At 37.4% G+C, this 21807-nt stretch overlaps 1 protein-coding gene across 9 annotated transcripts in view; it reads right to left on the reverse strand.

Moving 5' to 3' along the window:
* Positions 1–409: 409 nt before the first annotated feature.
* LOC111866348 (mitogen-activated protein kinase kinase kinase 15) overlaps positions 410–21807 on the reverse strand; it is an 81325-nt gene continuing 59927 nt past the window's right edge. For 8 of the 9 annotated variants that reach the window (XM_033752217.1, XM_033752216.1, XM_033752209.1 and 5 more), the window contains 6 exons: positions 20306–20501; positions 20068–20220; positions 17597–17747; positions 15124–15200; positions 12739–12834; positions 10942–11468 (listed from right to left, as the gene is read on the reverse strand). In XM_033752217.1, coding sequence (XP_033608108.1) covers positions 11354–11468; positions 12739–12834; positions 15124–15200; positions 17597–17747; positions 20068–20220; positions 20306–20501 — 788 coding nt within the window. In that variant the 3' untranslated portion in view covers positions 10942–11353. Of the gene's footprint in view, positions 832–10941; positions 11469–12738; positions 12835–15123; positions 15201–17596; positions 17748–20067; positions 20221–20305; positions 20502–21807 lie in introns of those variants that run through there. The other variant, XM_033752215.1, reaches the window with a different exon arrangement.

Here is a 21807-nt window from a genome sequence, read left to right on the forward strand (position 1 = left end):
TGGTTTCGTTATAGGTTTTCATGAGGTCTTCCTGGAGCTTCTTTGTTCTTGCGTGGTGCTAGATTTCTGCTGTCTGTAGTTCAATTTGTGTCTTCTCTATTCTCTCCATAAGATCTTCGAGCTTTGCATCTGTTTTGGTCTGGTTGGTTTTAATCTCTTCTCGCATGCCCAATATTTCCTCATGTCTGGTGTCCGCTTTTTCTTGGCCAGCTCTGATTTCCTTCAGCAGCAGTTCCATCATCTGCTGTGACTCCATTTTAGCTCGTGTGGCATTATAACACTCGAGGTGGCGTTAGTCTAATAACTTTCACATTCGCCTGAGAATCCTAACTGATCCGATTAATCCCACTTCTGCCACCAGTTGTCACGTGTTGGGGTATGTCACGTGACAAATAACTTCACGTGGGTCTCAGATTTAGCAAATCTTTATTGTGCTTCACTCATACACTCACACACTTTACAATTATTATTACTTGCAGTATCACAATTACTGCTTCCACTATATCTCGGCCAATACTAGACTGCTTTCGGCGGCGGCCTTCTGAAGACTGACTCGTTACTTCGGAAGTGCATTATTTCTGCTGGTTCAACAATCCGTTGCTTTGGAAGTGCAGAATTTCCCGTTGTTACTCAACGACAATTCGTTACTATGATTTGTTGCTGTGGGAACTCCACAGTTCCCACCTATTCATTGCCGTGGTAATGTGCGTTCTGATTGTAGCGGTTGTCATGGTGATGGACGTAAGATAATGCGTCACAATATAAAATGTCAAATATGTTCAACATGAATCTCTCATGTGCAATTACTATGACAAAAACCATATTTTGTGTCTGAAACAAATAAGAAATGTATTTAAAACAGTATTACAAACTGGCAAAACATGTCAGTTGCATAATTATCTAGGACCTACTGACAATGGTAATAAAACTAAATAACTCTATAAGGAACATTATAATGATCTGAAAGCATTATTTTTGTTAATAAGTGAACTTATTGTAAAATGAGGCAACATGAAACAGAATAAAGATGTACGATCTGACTGTGCTTCATTTATAATTTGAATGAAAAGAAATTTTAAATTCCAAAATGAATAACTCCAATAAAAAAAATAATTAAAATAGGATCTACCACACATAAGTGGTATGCAGTCACTGTCCAGAAATCTGTCTCCAAGCACTCCATACTTTTCACTTGCTGCCCAGTCACTAAACTTATACAGTTTACACCCACAGCACACAACTTTACTACCACTTGTATATGTACAAAGCAGTTCATCACATATGTTATGGCTTTCTGGTCAACGCTATGACCTCAGCAACACCAGCCTTTATAAACAGTTTATGTTTCAAGTTATATGACACAGCATTTATTGCTATTCCTTGACCTCTGTACACTGTCTTAAGCTGTAATTTAAAACCCACAATATTATGGAAATGAATTCCAGTGAAGGGAGCAGAACAGATTCCTTTCTTGGTAGAGACAGTCTCATGTCTTGGGTCTCATCTAGGGCAGGCCTTCTTCACAATGTGATGGAATAATCCATTGCTAGGCAACGGTTGGGTAAACACCGCCTTAAAGCTGGAATAGTGAAGCCATTGTGGATGTCCACTGCTGAGCAACAGCTAGGTAATCACGTTCCCGCTGCAACAAATAGCAACAAACGAGTTGTTGCTAGGTAGCAAGTCGATAAACACAGATTTCCGTGACAACAAACATAATAACATAGGAACTGTCTGACATGGTGGCTTATATTCTGGACACCTGGAAGTTATAAAAGAGCTGCAATTCATTTGTATGAGAGTTCAATGTGTGAGCAGTGATTCATCAGAAAGAGAACACACTCATGGTCCAGTAAGGAATGGAGCAAGCTGCAGACAGTCATTGAGTGTGAGGTATCATAATGGATTGTAATTGTAAAGCAGTGCCAATAAACCTAATCATCAAATCCAGAACCCATTATTTGTCACACTAACCCTGAACATTTGACAATATGCTCTCTGCCAGAAGAAGGAAATAGAACAACAGAGACTACTGATGTGTTTTAAACATTTGAACAATTACTTTAAGAAGGGTAGAATGACTCATATTTCCAGCAGGGTAATGTGCTAGTAACGGAGAAGTTCATGGAGGCAGGCCTAGGCCCACTGGGGCTGTAGTGCCAAGGAAGTGCTAGTAAAAGCAAAGCTATCCTCACGCACATTTAAGCACCAACAAATTAATACGTATGGGGGAGTGGATGTACCACTCCAGTATTCTTAACATCAGCATTATATGAAGGCATGAAGCCAGCTTCACATCCCAAGACACTCTGCACAGAGGAAAGTCTCCAATACCCACTGGACAGTCTGAAAGGTGTGCAGGACAGAAATTCCTGACCCTGCCAGGAACACAATCCCAATTCTTTAGTCATCCAGTATGTGATATAGTTCCTATAATGACTGAGCTCTCCTGGTTTCTACACTGCACTGGTACTCCAAAACTGCAAAAAGGATTCCATGAAGGTTGTACAGATATGTTCTATGAATGCATAATCCGCAGAGGGGAGCTACCGTCGTATTCTCCACATATGTTTACACATTTTATTTCCTGGCAAACAACAGGAACAAATATCCAATGGCCTTAGAAATGAAAAACAGAGATGTACTAAAATTACCTTACACACTCAGCAACAACAAAGCTGAACAATTTACAATGTTCAGCATTGATGTGGCACTGCCAGCATTGTACAGTGTTCGATATTGATGTGATGCTCACATGAGAACTGTAGTGAATTTATTCCACATGCAAACTTCAAACCCTACACAAATCAGAGCTGCTATTATGGAAATAAACTTTCAAACAGTGTTACAAAATACCTGATGTCACTGTGAAATGTGTTCAAAAACTGTAAGGCTCCCATTTAATAGCTATGTTCAAAATTACAGAGCTCATGTATTTTTATGGACAAAATTTTAAAATGCAGATGGGTTTTCATTTGGTAGCTGCACTAGACTGCATTTCCTTTTTCTCTGATAATCTATGCAACTGCTAGTATTCACAGAGTCATGCTCCTGATAAGAACGCCATAGTGTCAGTGGTGAACTGCTGTGCATTATTTACATATTGTACATTGATTACACATCCACAGACAATGTACCAACAGAAGTGATTAGCACCAAATAAACTAGATATGATATACTTAAATAACAAATTAATTTAAATTACAATTCATAGTACCATTTCCTCTTTCTCACAATCTTGGGTATTGTGTCATGGCTATAATGTTCCTGTTGTCTGAATGTTAGTATAAAATATTTACAATAATTTGCTTATAAAAGTTAACATGACACTTTTTTCTTGTGACCATAAAACACACAAACATTAAAGTTTTAAATGTGATGTTCAACAAATCAGCTGCTTTATCAGTCAAGTTTATATAAAGGCACATAAGTTACAGAGAGACTCTTAAGTTATTTCAGATTTCAAAACATAAAATAAGAGAGACAAATGAACAAAGTTTACACATGCAGTTCTGTTTACAGAACTGTGAAACAGATCAGCACACAGACAGTATTCTTTAAATCTACAAATTATGTTATGTCACAGAGGACCGGGAAGATGAAAGTCACCTGAAACTGTTAAAAAATGAATAAATGTTAATAGACATGCTTTGCATATTACATTAACATCCATCTGACACAGTCATGTTTTCTTTTCACCCTAGTAAACTGAGAGCCTGGACACACAATAAGTATTCTGATTGGCTCCAAGAACAGGGAAAGAAATACAAAAGTTACAGTGTAGAGGCACATTCATTTCATTGACAGAAAGGTCCATATTCTTATGTCATGAATAATATTATTACATGCCTTTACAAACAGTGTTGTTGACCACTGCAGTTCACAAATTTTCACTGGAATAATGCACACAGATCTTTTTTGCAACTTCTCAATTTTGAAGTAAATTTCGGCCCACTTTATTTTAATTACATATGGATTTCTTCTAGGAGTGGGGATAACATAGTCGATAAAGGGACTGGTTATGGGCTGGATGACTGAGGAGTGGAAGCTCAAGTCCCAGTAGGGTCAAGATGTTCTCTTCTTCATGTCATCCAGAATGGCTTTGGGGTCCAATCAACCACTTATCTAATGGCTCTATCCCCAGAGGTAAAGCGCCTGGAGCAGCGAAGCTGACCACTCATCTCTAGCTAGTGCCGAGGTAAAGAAAATGTGGATCTATACATCCTCTTGCCAATACGCCTTCACAGTGTAGTGCTTAATTAGTTAAGCTCAGGGACAACTGTACCTTTACCATGGACTTCTTCTATAACATCTCAATTTTGGGAGTAAATTCTGACATGTGACAAACCTCTCCCACAGTCTTGACATGATTATTACAATTTCTATAAAAAAAATCAGTCTCAACTTTGACCAAAAACAGAATGGTCATGGACATACTGCAACACAAGGTTCACCCATGCAGGTGCACTATGCAACACAAATTAAGCAGAGCTACATATGAAGAGAAACACTTGTTTCAGTTAAGGGTTGTTTAATATCAATTCTTTATAGGTTACTTCACGCTTTCAGCATCTTCATAACAATGTTTATGGAAAAATTATAGGAAAATATTTAACAATCAGTTATGCATCCTAGATGAATAATTCAAAATAAATGAGATGTGACTATACAGCAAGCGTACAGTACATACTCATATACGCACAAATATGAACACATGTCTCTACTAGGCACAAAGAAGGCACCTTAATATCAAAACTGCTAAGATCATGCAAAGCTAAACAATTTTATGAGGTGCTGATTGGCTAGATAAATAAAAACAACACTTAAAAAATTATCTAAACAGATGGATGAATATGTTACATTTATATACAAACACACATGCATAGTGTATCCACTAATGTACAGCGTGGGTTTAAAGCACTGCTGTTTCTTCACAATTTGTTCTAGGCACATGAAATGAGTATACATGATAAGACACTGAGTGGCTGCTCACAAGACACCAATCCACATGTAGCAGTGTGAGGGCAGAGCAGGGTCGTGCTGTGCTGGACATTTCATGTCAAAAGTAATTTTGTTGAAAGTCTGCTCAATGCATTAAAGCAGCTTTTACACAGAAACATTATGTAGCCATCTCCCATACCTAAGGGAAAGTCTACAAGCATGAGAGAGGATACAAAGCAAGGACAACCTACACACTCCCACTGAACACCAGGATAGCAGCCCTATGGTGAACCCGTACTGTGGATTAACATATAAGCGTCAATATAAGGCAACCCCCCGTTTTTCCAGTGAGAGAGGTAGTTGAATGACTCTCAAGAGTCATGAGATAGAAAAATATGGTTGAGTCTTGTGAGACCTGGAATCAAGAATGACTGTGTTGACAAGAGCAAGCAGCTATTTACTTGACCCAACCTGACAAATTCATTGTGAAATTTTTTTTTAATAACAAAACTGGATATGTCATTTTGTTTTGAGCGCTGTAAACAGAAAGGAGTAAAAACTATATTATTAAGGATTAATGAATTCAAAACTTAATACCTTAAACATAATTCTATGTATTTTCAAAAATATCATTAGAATTAGCAATCGAAGTCACATAATCACCTTCTTCACAATTACTCTTAAAAGACCCGAAAATGTGACCCCTCTTTTTCAAGAGCAGTATTGGGGGGGGGGATTACCTTATATTCGGGCCAATACAGTACATCTTGCGACTGAGCTGTCTACATCCCTGTGGAGAGTCCATCATTTCCACCCGTCTGTACACTTAAAACAATACGAGAAGTCCTAAGGATTTCCACTAAATCTGATTCTGGGACTCTCATTTTGGTTAAAATCAGAAAATAACAACAGACACTTTACATAAAGACCTACATGTGTACCTGCATGCATTTCAAGCTTAACTTGTAACTCTAAATATTTATCAAGAAAAAATGTTTGGAACAGAAGTTTTATAGAAAAATGGAATACATATATTCCCAACATTATTTACCTGTCAGTTTAGCAGTTTTCAAAGTATCGTAACTATGCAAAAGTGAGCAAATGCACTACAACTGTTACACAATGTGTACATTTGATAAGTTGTTTCACCCTGGAATTGATTGTGACATCAAACATTTCCTTGGATATGCTGGGTTTGTTAGCCATCTGTCAGCTTGATGGAGCTCCACATTATTCTGCAGAGACTGTCAGCAAGTGACTGAACAAGCACTTTATAGAGTAGTGGATTGGAATAGGGTTTGATTACCTTGATCTCTGGACTCCACTCCACTAATTAGGTCAGGGCCTATATGAAACATGGTTTAAATCAATTACTTCAACTGTCTGAAGCAAATAAAAAAAAATTGCTTAGTGGGGGGTGGAGTCCAACTGGGTCCACTTGGCATGGCAGCCACTGATTGGCTTATCGTACCTACCCCGGGTGATTATGATGATGGAGAATTTGGTGGAAAGAAGATTGGCAGGGGAAACCGAAGTACTCGGAGAAAACCCGCCCCAGCGCCACTTTGTCCATCACAAATCCCACTTGACCAGACCCGGGATTGAACCTGGGCCGCCGTGGTGGCAAGCCAGCGACTAACTGCTTGAGCTATGGCACGGCCTGTCTGAAGCAAAGAATGAATATGTGGTTGTAGATGTTCTCGCCCAGGCGCAGCAAGATATGGAAGACTAGTTAGCCATATGCAGAACAATCAGTAGGGTTGGTACTGACATTCACTGTCCATCAGGTCAAGTACCAATATTCGTCCTCAATTTTGTATTTGCTCCATATTCGTAGTGTATACTGCCACAAATCAGTAAATGTTTAAGACTACCCTATACAAAAGTGAACACAGAACACACGCATAAAATAACAAATCAGTAAGGCAGTCAGTTTCTGCAGTACCCCAGCTGTGGGACCTGCGGAGGAACATTACATACAGTAATACATAATATAAAATTCCCTCTAAATTGTTCCATACATTTTATAGAGTGGACTGGAGCAAAAGAACAATTCAAAACCACAGGGGTAAAGTACTTTTCATTTACAAAGCATTTACTTTCTTGTATATTATAATACCCTCACATTTCTCTGAATCGCTGTGAGAATACTAAAAATTCCCATCTATACAAATGGCTTTTCTAAATACTGATTTAATATGATATCCATATGAAAGAAAACTTCAGAAATTTCATGAAAAATACTGATTACTGAAAACAGTTTATAAGAAAACTGAATATCCATTCCAGTGCATTAATTTGTTAGCATTTCACAAAATTTTAAGCTCACACAGTTGCTTGTAAAGCAATTGCTCCATCCTTAAACTCATCAGCTCACACAACCATGTACAGAATTACAAAGCATATACAATACCTTATCACACTTAGCTACATGTTTTAACCTGAAATGTTGTCATCAGGTTAATGTATGTATTCTAAGAAAACTGATGTTTATTGTTTATGTTGATACTGGCAAATATAGTTATGAGTTTCATACTGAACCTAAATTTAAAAGCTTGTGTATAAAACTAGTCCCTATTTCCGGACTAGCTCTATCGATTGGGCCCAAATGAGATTTTACCTGAAGATGGAGACAGAATTCAGTCTCCGAAACGTTGTGTTTTGAAAAATAAACAGGACGGTTTTTAGATAAAGACAAGACAATGGATAATGTCCAAAAACATATTTGTACTAATGTACCATCATCACAAACTTTTAGATCTTATTTTCAATTTAAGTTCAGTACAAAACACATGAGTATACTGACCAATATCAATAACATAAGCATTAACAGCAGTTTCATTAGAATACATATATATTTGTCTGATGATCTTCAAGGTTGGAACATGTAGTGAAGAGATAAGATCTTGTATATAACCATATATAAGGCTGTGGTGTGAAATGGCAAAATATAATATACATATACACAAATACAATGACTGACAAATACAACATGATGCTCAAAAATAATATTTCATACCTTAAACTCTTAATCCCATTGAACTAATGTTCAATATTCAAAACATAATTTAGATGCACGCATTTTTATTGGTTAGTCACTAAACTCCAGTCTCAATTATTGGCTAAGCTAACTCTGTTTCTCATAATTGCAAAGAATGTGTATTCAGCACATTAAAAATATTTCTACTTTAGCAGCATTTCTGTAGAAGAGGTTTCAGTCGAGCATGAAATAAAACAATATATCTGTGCATAGAAATCCATTTCATAAAAAAACAACGCTACATAACAAGCTTCCAATTAGTGAATAATTTATCACAATGAACTCCAGAATTTCTTATATGATCCATGTTTGAACTTATTGTGGGATACCATGCCAAATATGACTCGGTAAAGAACTTCAAGGGGCCAAACCTCGTCATGTGTACTACATCAAATTCTGAGTTCAGGGTGATATATATTTAGCCAATTTCATACAGACACTGAAAAAATGCTTTAATTCATCTTAACTATTCCTTCCAAAACAAAACAAACTCCGTGGCCTGAAGTCGACAAGCGAACTATACTGATCGAGTGACCACTGCATGTTGGCGAAGTTAGTGCCAACTTTTGTGGATAGTGGGTGTCATGTGGTCAGCACAACAGATCCCACGGCCGTTATTCTCGGTCTTCTAGACTGGAGCCACTATTTACTTGAAACAGCTCCTCAATTATCTTCTTGAGGCTGAGTCGACCCTGTTCCAAACCCACTACTTCTCAGAAAATTTCGTAGCGTCAGGAATCGAACCCAGGACCTCTGGATCTGTAGCCAGGAACTCTGACCACTAGACCATGGAGGCGGTCATATTCCTTCCACATTTCGAAAAACACCATCCTGCTAATGTGTAAGATCAACATGTAACATCATGCTCATTTTATTTGCAGAGAGTGGCCTGAAAGTCAGTTAATTGGTTAGTAAAATATTCACTAAAATACATCAGAAATGTCTTTATTACTTACTGAATTTATATAAGCTGTTCAAAATGAGATCCTCCATGTTCAACACACAACTTACAATGCTGTGATACCGTTCTACAAATTATGCCTTTATATATTTCAATATTCCTATTAATACAAGAGAGTGTTTTGGTTAATTGACTCTTAGGCCACTATGTATTCTGACTGAGAGAACATGAACTGGATGGCTTCCAGAAAATCTTAGCAACTCTTAGGAAGCAAAAAAAATTTTTTTTCATTTACTCCACAGAGCCAAAATCATGCGGTATGCAACCAGGAAATGATGAATTTGGAGTACTGAAATACATGACTCATCTTCTCAGTGCATGTCTCACATTAAATGTGCACTGAGCAACATGACAAAAGTCCTGTCATTAGAAAGTATGAATCATGGCACATTAAGAAATGGAAGTATCTGTTTATCTCATATTTATATACTTTCATTTCCCTAATCATGCAGGAGACAGCCACAATAAACTGTTAACAATGGACACAGAATACTTCACTTCTGAAGTACACAACATGTAATAATACAACACGTATTACACCCTTATTGCTACACATGCGGTTTAAACAATTTTTATTTATATTTTTCAATATTAGTAGTTGAAACTAACTAGATCAGGAACCGAAAGTTGCACAGTTTGCATATTTATATTCTTGGGGAGGAGGAACAAAAAGATGTAAAAAAAAAGTATGAATTTTACTAGAAAATCTGCTCATTCTTTCAATTCGGCATTGAGGTAAAAGTATCACTACACAGTATGGAACTGTGTTAAACATCACCACTAGCATGAAACAGAATAGTTCCAGGAGCAAATAACTATAGCACAAACATTTTCCTGTATTCTCCTGCACAAGCAAAATCTATCAGCAGCCCATTACATGCTATGGTGTTTTCTGATAAAATAAGTCATCTACAATAATACCAATATCTGTTTTCCAATTACAACTGATGGTTCTTATTGCTCTACTGTAAAGCTGAATATATACACCATTTTTCTGATCATTACTGAAATCAGACATTTCCATATAGAGCAAAATTAAATTATCAAAACTTAACACACACTGACCTGTGTTTAATCTACACGTATATTCACAAATATCAACCTTCTAACAATTTTTCAATTTACACACACAAAATAAAGTTATTTCATAAATCACATTTTCCATTACTATTTCACAGCTAACTGAAGTAAATGAGAGTATTAACCAATATCAAACAATTTAATCAAAAATCTAGTACCATTAGAGAAGAATGATTATAGATTTTGTGAAAGACATCTAATTTGTGGTACACCACATCACTGCATGGTCTTTATCATTTTTAATAATGCAGCAGAATGCCACACTTATGAACAAATTAGAACAATTCAAACACCGACATAAAAGACAGCATAACAATGACAAAGAATATGGGTTTCATCTAGGGGTGTGCAGGTTTGACTTCCACTTGTGTGACAAGCTTGGACTGAAATTTAGTACATCCAGTATGAGTCACATGTCATAAATGAAAGAAGAATCTTATGAACATATAAAACCTGTTTGATAATTTGAGTACATCATTCCTGAACAAAAATTCAGATGCATCAAAGCAACACTGAACCAGAAACTTTTGTCACAATTAAGAAAATTTTAAGAAGAAACCTAATTCTCAATCCATTCAGATATGTATTAGTATTATTTTGGTGGTAAGTCCTGCTTACTTAATCTGAAAGTGCTGGTGCACATGACAATAGTTATGAAAAATTCATTACTGCTATTAACTGCAAAGAACAAGAAAACACTCACTCACTGCAGCTAATTATGTTACTTTATTTTGTTAAAAATATGAATCAATTCTTTTTGTTTTCACATTTAACCCGTTGTCGTGGTTCGACGTGTATGTTTCGTCAGGGATTTAAATCGTCTGGGGGGGTTCGACGTGTATGTTTCGTCCAGCTGCACACGTATGTTATAACGCCCATAATAATTGATGGTTTTGCTGTAGATTGTTAGATNGTACAGAAACTGAGGATAAGTATCAGCCACATATAAAGTCTTGTATGCCAAGTGCTTTATGTTATGGGAATTCTAAACTCTCAAACAAATCTTTAACTAATATAAAATCAATGATACTGTTATATATATATATATGTCTAACTTCTCCCATGCAAGCCTGCACAAGCCTAGATTCATCCCAGCACAAAAGGCATTATCCCACAAACCTTTCAAGTAGAGTTGTCCAGCATACATACCTATGCATATATAACCACTTCTTTGTCAACTGATTATTCAGTGAAAAAGACAGAGAACTTGTTAAAAGTCATGGGTTATGTTATTCTCTTTTCTAACTCTCACTCTTAAATTCTTCCTGCTTTAACTTTGACAGATCTACTGTGGGGGGAAAAATTGTGTGAGAAACAATCTGTTTTCTCTATTATGAAGACTTATCCACTGATGAAGAAGAAGCAGAAAAATGTAACAGATACAATACCAGAAGTGCAATGAGAAATAAATACGTTCCACAACAAAACCCATCATCTACTGAAGAGCTGAAAGAAAATCACAGAAGAGAAAATTACACAAGTCATTCCAAAACAAATGAACCATCACAGTACATCCTATACCAGATACCACATGCAACACACCAAGACACAGACCCAAATACATGCAAATCTCATAAGGCTGACAAGTTGGCTGTTCATAGTGGGGGGGGGAAGATATTTACCACCTTTATGTACCATCTTTTCCTCATTATCCAAAACCTACAAAGAATAAACTTTCAACAAGAGAGAAATATACAGTTACACCTCCTGCTCATCTTATTAAGTTTACATACACTCATCAAAATAAAACTGAAACATTCCTTTAAAAATAGGATTAACTGTATAAAGAACGTTAAACATATTAAGCTAGGAACTCTAATGTACACTGTGTAAAGAGAGAATGGAGTTAGAAACAAAGCAAATACCACCTGAAATACACATCAGAAAAATTTAAATCTAACATAGTCAGATATTGTTCTTTTTGTGATGTCATCAAAGGGAAAAGCGATTATGCGAAAATTCCACAATTTTTGTTATGTGTATTGCACAGGTTTCTAGGTATCTGTTATGTTTCCTCTATAACTATGTTCATGTCTAATCATCTTTCCAGGTTATACCTGAAACAATGTATGTACAAACATATGAAGGGGAAATAATGCAAACAAAACAACAGTTAACACTGAGCATCACCAAAATAACTTTTGAGCATCCACTGAACACAATTTAATATAGTTCATGAGGAAAAGCAATCAGCTTATGGAATGACTCGTTTAAAAACTGTTTTCATTTCTTGGGACTGGGAGGAAGCCTCATTTTCATACTGTTTAGGACTTCTAGCTCAGTAAAGCATATCTATAATGCTAAGGCAGCATTTACTTAATCTTTACATATATACAAACTCTCCCCTACACAGAGTGCTCTTATTAAAATTATTGTCCTGCATGATATATATTGCTAAGTGACTAGTCTTGCCTACTAAATAAGCAAACTAAACATTTCTCATGTTACTTCTTGTACAACAGTTTCAGCAGCTGAAAACAAACCATCTCTAAATTACAACTACAAGATATATTTAATTCATTCTGAGACAGCAAATTGAAATGTAACTGGCTTAAGTGTCTCATGGCAGTATAATTCATTATCTTTCACATCAACAGCAAATACGTTAAACTGAATACTTTGAAACAATCAATCAGTAACATCAGGACTTTCACTGCTGTTTCTTCTGAAAGCTGCTAGTTTATCTGTATTTACATGAGTAGAATTTCGGGACAACCTGTGATTCTTTCCTGCATGATCAGAGTTTGAGGGTGATCGGTGTTCTCGTCGCCATTTTAACACAGCTTTCCACACCCGCAGTTCAACTCCACCCCTAAAGAAACATAACAGTGAATTTATATAAAAAATCATAAAACACCTTTTCATTTGTGACACTGTGGCTTTAACATCTCAAGCCAGTTTTTAAACCACCATTACACTACTCTATCAATCAGCATTTAAACAGTTGTGTAGCAACCTGCTCAGAAGCTGTTCAAAATTTCCCATATTTTGTAAACAATCCAAGTGAATTAAATATATTTTTGAGGAAAAGCATGAAGACTGCTGCCTGTATAAAGAAAGACAGCAGATAACATGAGGCATTAAAGTCTGTGGGACATGCTGCAATTCACACAGTTTCAATATCTCTTAACAAAAAGTAGCTGTGAAGATTTTCTTAAGACGCTGCACACAGTGTACCTGTACATGTACAACCGCTCTAGGAGAAAGGTTGTAAGCAGCATATACGAGTATTGGGAACCAGTCTGAGGGGTTGAAATATGAAGTATGAGTTGGTGAAGAGCTACCGTTACTAAAACACTGTGTCAGCGTGTACAACATGAAGAGCGTGGCTGACAACAGCGGCTAAGATTCTCAACGTGCAAGTTCAGGAAATATTTAAACTTTATCAAAATAGCATTCTCTTCAGTATGTACTTCAGTCTGGACAACTGTTATGCACAGAACATATAACTCCAAAGTAAAAATATCTGAAATAATGAAATTGTAGCCACAATACAGGGCAGTATCTTTACAAAAAACAGAGACAAGATATCAACAAAACAATGAGATGGACATTACTTTCTGCATTAAAAAAACATAAAGTCATTTCCTAGACCAATGATGTACCAGGACATCATTGCTGCGGCAGTACATTCTAGAGAGTACCTTCATTATAAGCAAGTTCTATGGCACACCTAAATGATACATCCCAGTGTAAACACCAAGACTCAAATATTCCAGTCGCTGAGTATTAACCGTTCAGCGTGGTTTGACGTGTATGTTTCGTCAGGTATTTAAATCGTCTGGGGGGGTTTGACGTGTATGTTTCGTCCAGCTGCATACCTACGTTATAACGCCCATAATATTTGATGGTTTTGCTGTAGATTGTTAGATTTTTCGCTGGCCTGTTGTCAGGAGAACAACGAGAACGACGACAGGAGTTTAGCTGCGCTAAGTGATCGTTACATATGCCTGTCTTGCAGCAAAGTTCCTGTTGCTCTTGGGAGAGGTTACTCGTTCTACTGTTCTGAAAGGCCTGTTTTGTTTCCTATGAACTTATAAACAGCAGAGACGTGATATGTGCCGTGTTTATAATATCATATTGCCCTGAGCTGGCCACACTAACACACTCAATTGGAATTCTTAGAAGATGGATGTACAAAAATTTATTCTTGCAACATCGATTGATTTCGCACAGTACATAGCACCCAGTTCTTAGAAAAACGCCACGAATTAAGGCAGAACACTATGGTCACCCCCTATGACGATACTGGTGTGTGTGGGGTGGGAAAAGAACTCATTCCTTCATGTATTATCGCTCCAGTTGACGCCATTTTATCGTACTGACCTTGGTGGTCGTTTCGAGGGATGACCATAAATATTTTTTTGAGCCAGCTAAGCTCTGCTTTCGTTCACTACATACCAGACAGTTCTTAGAATAACTTCATGAATTCTGTGGTCACCCCTACATCTACTGCCGCCAAAATGGATGGAATATCAAAGGCATAGCAACAACCCCTTGTTATGATAACTCGTAACGTTGAATTTACTACAGCTGACCTGGCAACTAAACGGGTCACGGAAAGACATTTCCTTGAACTATACCCCTCACGGGGAAGAAGGCATGGCCGCACAGATGTGTGGGCCAAAGAAAAGATACACAAATTGGAGTGGTGAATGGGGGGCACCGTTGGGTTATACGAATGCTTCAAGGCCTTCCTTACACAGCTCAAATTCTACTAAATCAACTGCTTCCATTGCCGAGATAACGGGCGCTCATATTATAAGGTAAGGTTATAAAAACCATCTTTTAAGATCAAATTAGTGAAAGTTTCATCCTTCAAGGCGTACCATTCACTGCTCAGATACTAAACAACCTGCTTCCATTCCCGAGATACAGGGCGCTCATATTATAAGGTAAGGTTATAAAACCACCTTTTAAGATCATTTTAGTGAAAGTTTCATGTTCCTATCTCATAGAATTTAAGAACAATGATGAATAAATCATTTTCGAGCAAAATTTAAATGGCCGGCTGAATATATTACCGCCGGAGACGCGGCCGCGGAATTTAAATAACCGCGCAAAAGGGTTAAATAGCTTTATTTTATGGCAAAATCCTCACCTGAGATATAACCTTCTGAGATCCTCACGGGTAAGATACAGCAAAACATCATCAAGGCAGTACTCTTCAAACAGGAACTGAGGAAATGCATACACAACTGGGTTAGGGCACTCAACAATAACACAGTTCTCTATTAAAGATGATATAATGAAATACTGTATTTACACTCACATAAGTTTTACCTGCACATAATGTATCCTGCTTTTAAACAAGTAATTTCAAGAAGAAATAAAGATCAATGTAAAAACATTATGGCACAAGGACTTGGGAAACTTTTTTTTCTGCAAAAATTATGCATTAGATGAGGTTTAATTAAGGACTACTTTTGTCTCGGTATTAATCAAGGATTACTCAGCAGAATCTGCAGGCATGAATATTCATACCATGTTGCCACAATGCATTCAAACTGAATTGAACTTTCCACAGAAATTATGTGTCAGTTGAAATTTTAGCAAGGGGCATTTTTGTCTCAATGTTCATTATGGGATCATGTGATTGAAGCAATCCGAGCAAGTATCCATCCTGCAATGTGATATCACACTCAGCTTCAATCACATTTTCCATGACAATTATCATCAATTTCATCTAGGGGCTTCTTTACCTCAGTGTCCGTCAAGGAATCATGTGGTGGAATCCACAGGGAAAATATTCATACTGTACCACAAACACATTCAACTGTTATCACCTCCATCTAACAAGTAAAATTACAATTCGATGAGCAGTAGTTGCATATTTTATACAGTATAACTTTAGGCACAATCTATGGGGTAAAAAGGTGCATCACTCACTCCTGGAGCTGAGCCCTTCTTGAGAAGCTACAAACTGTGCAGCTACTCAAGAACTTAGCAACATTTTATGGAACACGAAGATTCATTACCGTGTTCACAAGAGCCCTCCACTGATCCCTATCCTGAGCCAGGCAAATCCAGTCCATACCATCTCATTCTATCTCTCTAAGATCCATTTTAATATCATCCCCCACCTACATCTTGGTATTCCTAGTGGTCTCCTTCCTTCTGGCTTTACGCCAATATCCTTATATGCATTCCTCTTTCCTCCCATTTGTGCTACATGCTCTGCCCATCTCACCTTCCTTGACTTGATCATTCTAATTATACTTGGTGGAGAGTACAAGTTATGAAGTTCCTCATTATGCAGTTTTCTCAACCCTTCCGTCACTTCATCTCTCTTAGGTCCAAATAATCTCATCGAAAAAGGTGCATAACTTACACAAATAAATAAGGTAATAAGCATATCTACAACATCTGAGGTTTTCACAGTAGAAAAAATTCATATTTTTGACTTCTGGGTTATGTCACTATGTACTGTCATAGGATTTCTAACCTGAAAATGTGAAAATGGCTGAATAACTTCAAAATATGTGTAATTATATGAAGGGCTCACGAGGTTAGTGACACCTTATTGCAGGCCTCAATGAATTTTCCATAGATCGAAACAACCATCCCCAAAAATTTAGGAACTAGGATGGAAATTATAAGAAGATTGGAAATATATTATTTTTAGTCAGTGGTTATAAGCAATGCATTTTTTATAATATCAAACTATCACAAAACATACCTCTGAATAATATTTACACTTACTGGAGTGTGACATGTGACCAAATTAATGAGGCTTTCACGTGTAGTCAACACTCAGGCTCATACAAAGCCATGATTCAACATGTGTTATGGAGCAAGGAGGACTTTTGTAACACAAATGTCATGGAAAGTGATTCATTTCACACCACCTGTATCACTAACCACATTTTACACTATAACATGATATCGCTTGAACAGAAAGACTTCCAGCTTAATCTGCTTGATAGAATTTCAATTCAATTTAAAATCTGTCACATAAATTCAGACAGGCTTTAGAAGTCTTCACAGAAAATAAAAATCACCACAGTCAAAATTATAAGTACCACGGTTCACTCGCAAACACAACATAATGGTACTAATTTAATGGTGCTGAAATTAATGTAACTAGGATATGACTATTATGGAAAGGCTAGCTCAGCTGGCATAGTGACTAGGCTATGCAATGGATAACTGAGGAGTGAGGGTTCAATACCCAGCTGGGGCAAGAGATTTTTCTCTTCTTCGTGACATCCAAACTAGTCCTATGGCACACCCAGTCTCCTACACAATGGGTACCAGTGGCTGTTTCCCCTGCGGTAAAGCAGAAGGGGCATGTAACTGACCACACACCTCCATATACTGCTGAGGTTAAGAACCATGGAATTATACCAACACTCTCCCATATGTCATCATGGCATGGTGCTTAATTAAGACCAGAGATAACTTTACCTTTACCTGTTGCAGAAGACAAGGATTAGGTGAAGAGATCAAGTGAGAGAAGATATACAAAAGGCTGAATGGCAACACTGGACACAGATATAGGAGTGCTAATGGAGGTCGAAGAAGGACAGAGAAAGCTTCCACACAAGATGACATAACCAGGTAGTACCACTTACCTTATCAACAGAACCCTGATCAAGATGCAGACTTCGAAGCCACTCAATAAGCTTCGGATCAGCTGAGCTATCAGTGATGCTGATCTGTGGAAGGAGACTCATATGACCTGCACCTTCGGTAGAGGAGCACCCAGACTGCTGGGAACTGTAGCTGTAAAGGCAGCAATCAAACCACTCAACCAGTCTGAAGAGTGAAATACTCATTTAAGGTTCCTTTGGAGACAATGGATTTGGATGCAAGTTGGAGATGATGTAGGACTCGTCTTCAAAAGAACCACCAGTTCTTTTGTAAGGACTCAATAGTCATTACCATAACTTTTCTTCTGCAGCTGAAACAGTACTGCTAATTAATTAATTTAACACATTCAGAATCAAGCATACAAGGTTCACACAATCCACACAGCCCTGCCATTTTGCAAAGGTGAAAACACCTTTTCAGACAGAATTATGTTTCTCATACATTCTTTGTTGGTGGGGGGACGGGGAGGGAAGCATTATCCATGATATCTAGAATGCAGTACTACTAGTGATAACCCTAATGGTTGTATGCAGTGACTGAAACAGAAGAAAAATTGAAATGTGAACCTTTTCAAACAAAATATTATAGTTCTGGGGATGGAAAGATGTTTACATATATCAAAATATTAAGGTTCTGGTATCAATGCGTTCCGAATGACACAGTCTGAAAGCCAATGCCATGTTTAGGACTCTGATCCCTTCTGCTGCACTACAAAAACTGTAACTTTGGATACATTATTCTTGAATAATCTATCATAATTCTGATTTTAGAGCTGCGTGGCTATAAGCTTGGGTTAGATTTGTGGCAAGGCAGCAATACCCTCACTGGCTCTGGGAACAAACAAGTCTCCCACTACATGGGTACTGTAGTCTCTTCACTTGGTGCAAAGTGGCTGGAACATGAAGTTAACCACATACTCCGCACCCCTTGGAACACAAGTCTCAGAATATGCAGAGATTTACATAAGCTTTTCCTGGAAAGCTGTGTGAAGCTTGAGCACAGCTCAGCTCTTCTGTTTTCTATACTACAGGTTGTTGTTTCTTGCTCAAGCATAAAATATCTTATTAGCCAGATGATCATAATAAATGAATGAGCTCATGCAATCACTTTTGTTGGTCTACTGGTTCTCCACCTTTTCCAATTCATAGTTTGGTACTGAAGCATTGAGTTTTCCAAGAACCAATACCTTCTCTGTCCCACATTGCTCAGCGTAAAGCCTACAAATCAATAGCTACTACCATATTTAAACAGATATACTTACGATATATAAATAAATGCCTTTATGCAGTATTAAGACCAAAAGGATGACATAATCACCATACTGAACATTTTCAATTAGAGATTATTAATAAACATGTATGAAGTACTTTAAATTGCCAGAAATTTTCTGTTGGTATATGATGGAGAGTAAATTAAGTGTAATTCAGTCAGAGAGTAATATTTCATTTGAAGACTGTAGTAATGTTCATCACTAGCTGCGCCATGGCTCAAGCGGTTAGTCGCTGGCTTCCGGCCTGGATTCGATCCCGGTTCTGGTCAAGTGGGATTTGTGGTGGACAAAGTGGCACTGGGGCACTTCCAAGTAATTCAGTTTCCCCTGCCAATCTTCATTCCACCAATTGCTCCACAATCACCCTCACCTATCATCTGGGACTGGTACAATAAGCCAGAAGCGGCTGCAGTACAAGGGACTTAGTCCTACCCCACCAGCAATAAAAAAAAAGAAAATGTTCAACACAAACCATTTAGTTAAAATGAAACAAAAAATTATTAAAGTTGCTAGTTACACACTAGTTAACTTTCAAACTATTGTGACATGATGCCTGAAAGCCAGAATAGTCCACCACTAGACAACGGTTTGCTAAAACACATATCCGTCATAACGAGCATGACATGGCACCTGAAAGCCAGAATACTCCATTGCTAGACAACAGTTCGGTAAGCATGTTCCCACAGCAATGAACAGACGCAATAACAGATGAACTGTTTGAGATAGTGGTCTCTATTTGGTTCGCCTCGACATTACAAAAGGAGAGTTCGGTCGTAAGAGATTAGTCTTTTTTCAGTCAGCCGTCATAATTCATTCGTAAGTCAGTCATCGCTCAAAGCAGTCACAGTAGAAAAAGGCCAGAAAAGAAGAGTCATAGTCCAGTCAGAATGGAGTGAGTCTTAGGCAGTCATTGATTGTTAGCTGTTGTAATTGATTCTGATTAAGAGTCAATGTAGAAGAAGGCATTAATACAGCCAATTATCCAATCCAAAATCTGTTATTATTGGTCATGGAGCCATAAACACGTGATACTATTATAAAGTATATATATAATTAAAATTAGTGGGCCAATGCAAATTAAGAAATCATCCACTGACTGAGAAACACTTTACCAGTCAAGAAAGAAGAAAGAAAAGCCATCACAAACTTTGAAAGAAACACAATAAGAGTTTCATAGCTTACCCAGTGTCTGTGCGGGATTTCGATCCACCAGTGACCAAGTTCAACTGTTGCATCATTTGAGATAATACTTGGATCTGAAGTTTGTGCTCTTCTAGGCCTTGCTTGAGGAGGGCCTGGTAGGTGCGCTGACTATCCAGCAGTTCCTGTAGTAACCTGCATCAAACGACACAAAACACTGTTTCCAGATCTCTCTCTTTGAATTCATCCACCACATCTTACAAATTGACGTGTTATCTACCTCATGTTCTCAGCTTTTAGGATGCCCATCTGTTCTCTATACTCCAATTGGAACTTGGCTGAACTAGGAAAGCTGTCAACAGTCTTCTGTGATTTATTCGAGTTTACAGTCGAAACTCCAGATTTGGAGTCCTCCTCTGCTGGCTCCCCTGTTGGCCCATCAGGATGATCCTGTCCTCCCAAGTGCGCTCCAAGCTCTAGAAAACATGACAAAAGAATTAAGATTTTCTCTTCTGACAACATCAGACCAGAGCACAAAAGGCCAATTTCCTTAACTTCACTGGAATATGAGAAAAGTAACTACAGTCCCATCAGGATTTGGCATTCCCTAGTAACAGCACTGAGCACTGTGTGTCTCAAAACAGCATTGGTCAACACTGACAGTCATATGTTGCATGGGCATACTGCCAGTTGTATGCTTTACCTGTGAGTTCCACTCTGCCACAATACTTCTGGTCCTACCCTGACTGTTTGAGCTTGCGACTACTCATATCACTGTCTGATGTTCAAATGAAGATTTGATAATAGTGCTACACTATTCTGAAGGTATGCAAGTTTGCTAGGTTACACACATTATATGTGGCTCCCAGTCAGACTGTAGTTCAGGCCAATAAATATCTTCTGCAGTAAAACATGATAATTCACAGGGCCTGAACACTTTCCTGTTTTGGTTGGGTCTCCAATTAACAACAGGTAAAGTACTTCTATATAACAAATGTTATACAGTATTTACTTTTTGTATTTATGTAAATGACTCATATTCAAAGTTAGAAATTCATGCTATATATGTACACCATCCAGTTACTGAACAGTACACATTTTCAATGTTCTTTCCATTTTTAAAGCTCCTTCACTTTCCTCAGTAGTTCAGTTTAATACTCTGCATATATATTTTGTTGACTGACAGTGACAGAAATGGCCTTCATCAAATAATTACAGAAAGCAAAATTCAGATTAAAAAAGTATATGAATAGAAAGCAACAAACATTTCAGCAGATTCTTTTACATTAAATTTTTGTTGTTCTCCTTTATTTCTGCATTAAAACATTCCCACTCATTAAGGTAATTTTACATAAATTCTGACTACATAATTTCACCAGCAATATTTTCTTACAAAGGCAGGCTTTTTTCTTTAATTAGGTGCATTTTCAGACAGATTTTACTGAACACTTTTTAAATATAACATTAAATAACCAAATTGGTCTGCAGTGGTATGGCATGACATACTAATTTTCAGTCATTCCAACTAATAACTTAATCTTCTACATCACTGCTTCTCAACTGCCGGGCCCTTGTCTCATAGAAGAAAGAATTTACCAGGCCACGGTCTGACAACCACTGTTCTACAAAACAGACCTCTGAACAAATACCTACATGTGACAATACAATAAACAAATACAGGCTTCTAGGAAATATAATGCATTTATGTAGGCCATAGTTTCTATATAAAGAACTACCACACAACAAACCCCAGATATCAATGAGATCTGAAGCCAAGAATGA

Source organism: Cryptotermes secundus, unplaced genomic scaffold (genome assembly GCF_002891405.2).
Source record: "Cryptotermes secundus unplaced genomic scaffold, Csec_1.0 scaffold96, whole genome shotgun sequence".
Classification (NCBI taxonomy): domain Eukaryota; kingdom Metazoa; phylum Arthropoda; class Insecta; order Blattodea; family Kalotermitidae; genus Cryptotermes; species Cryptotermes secundus.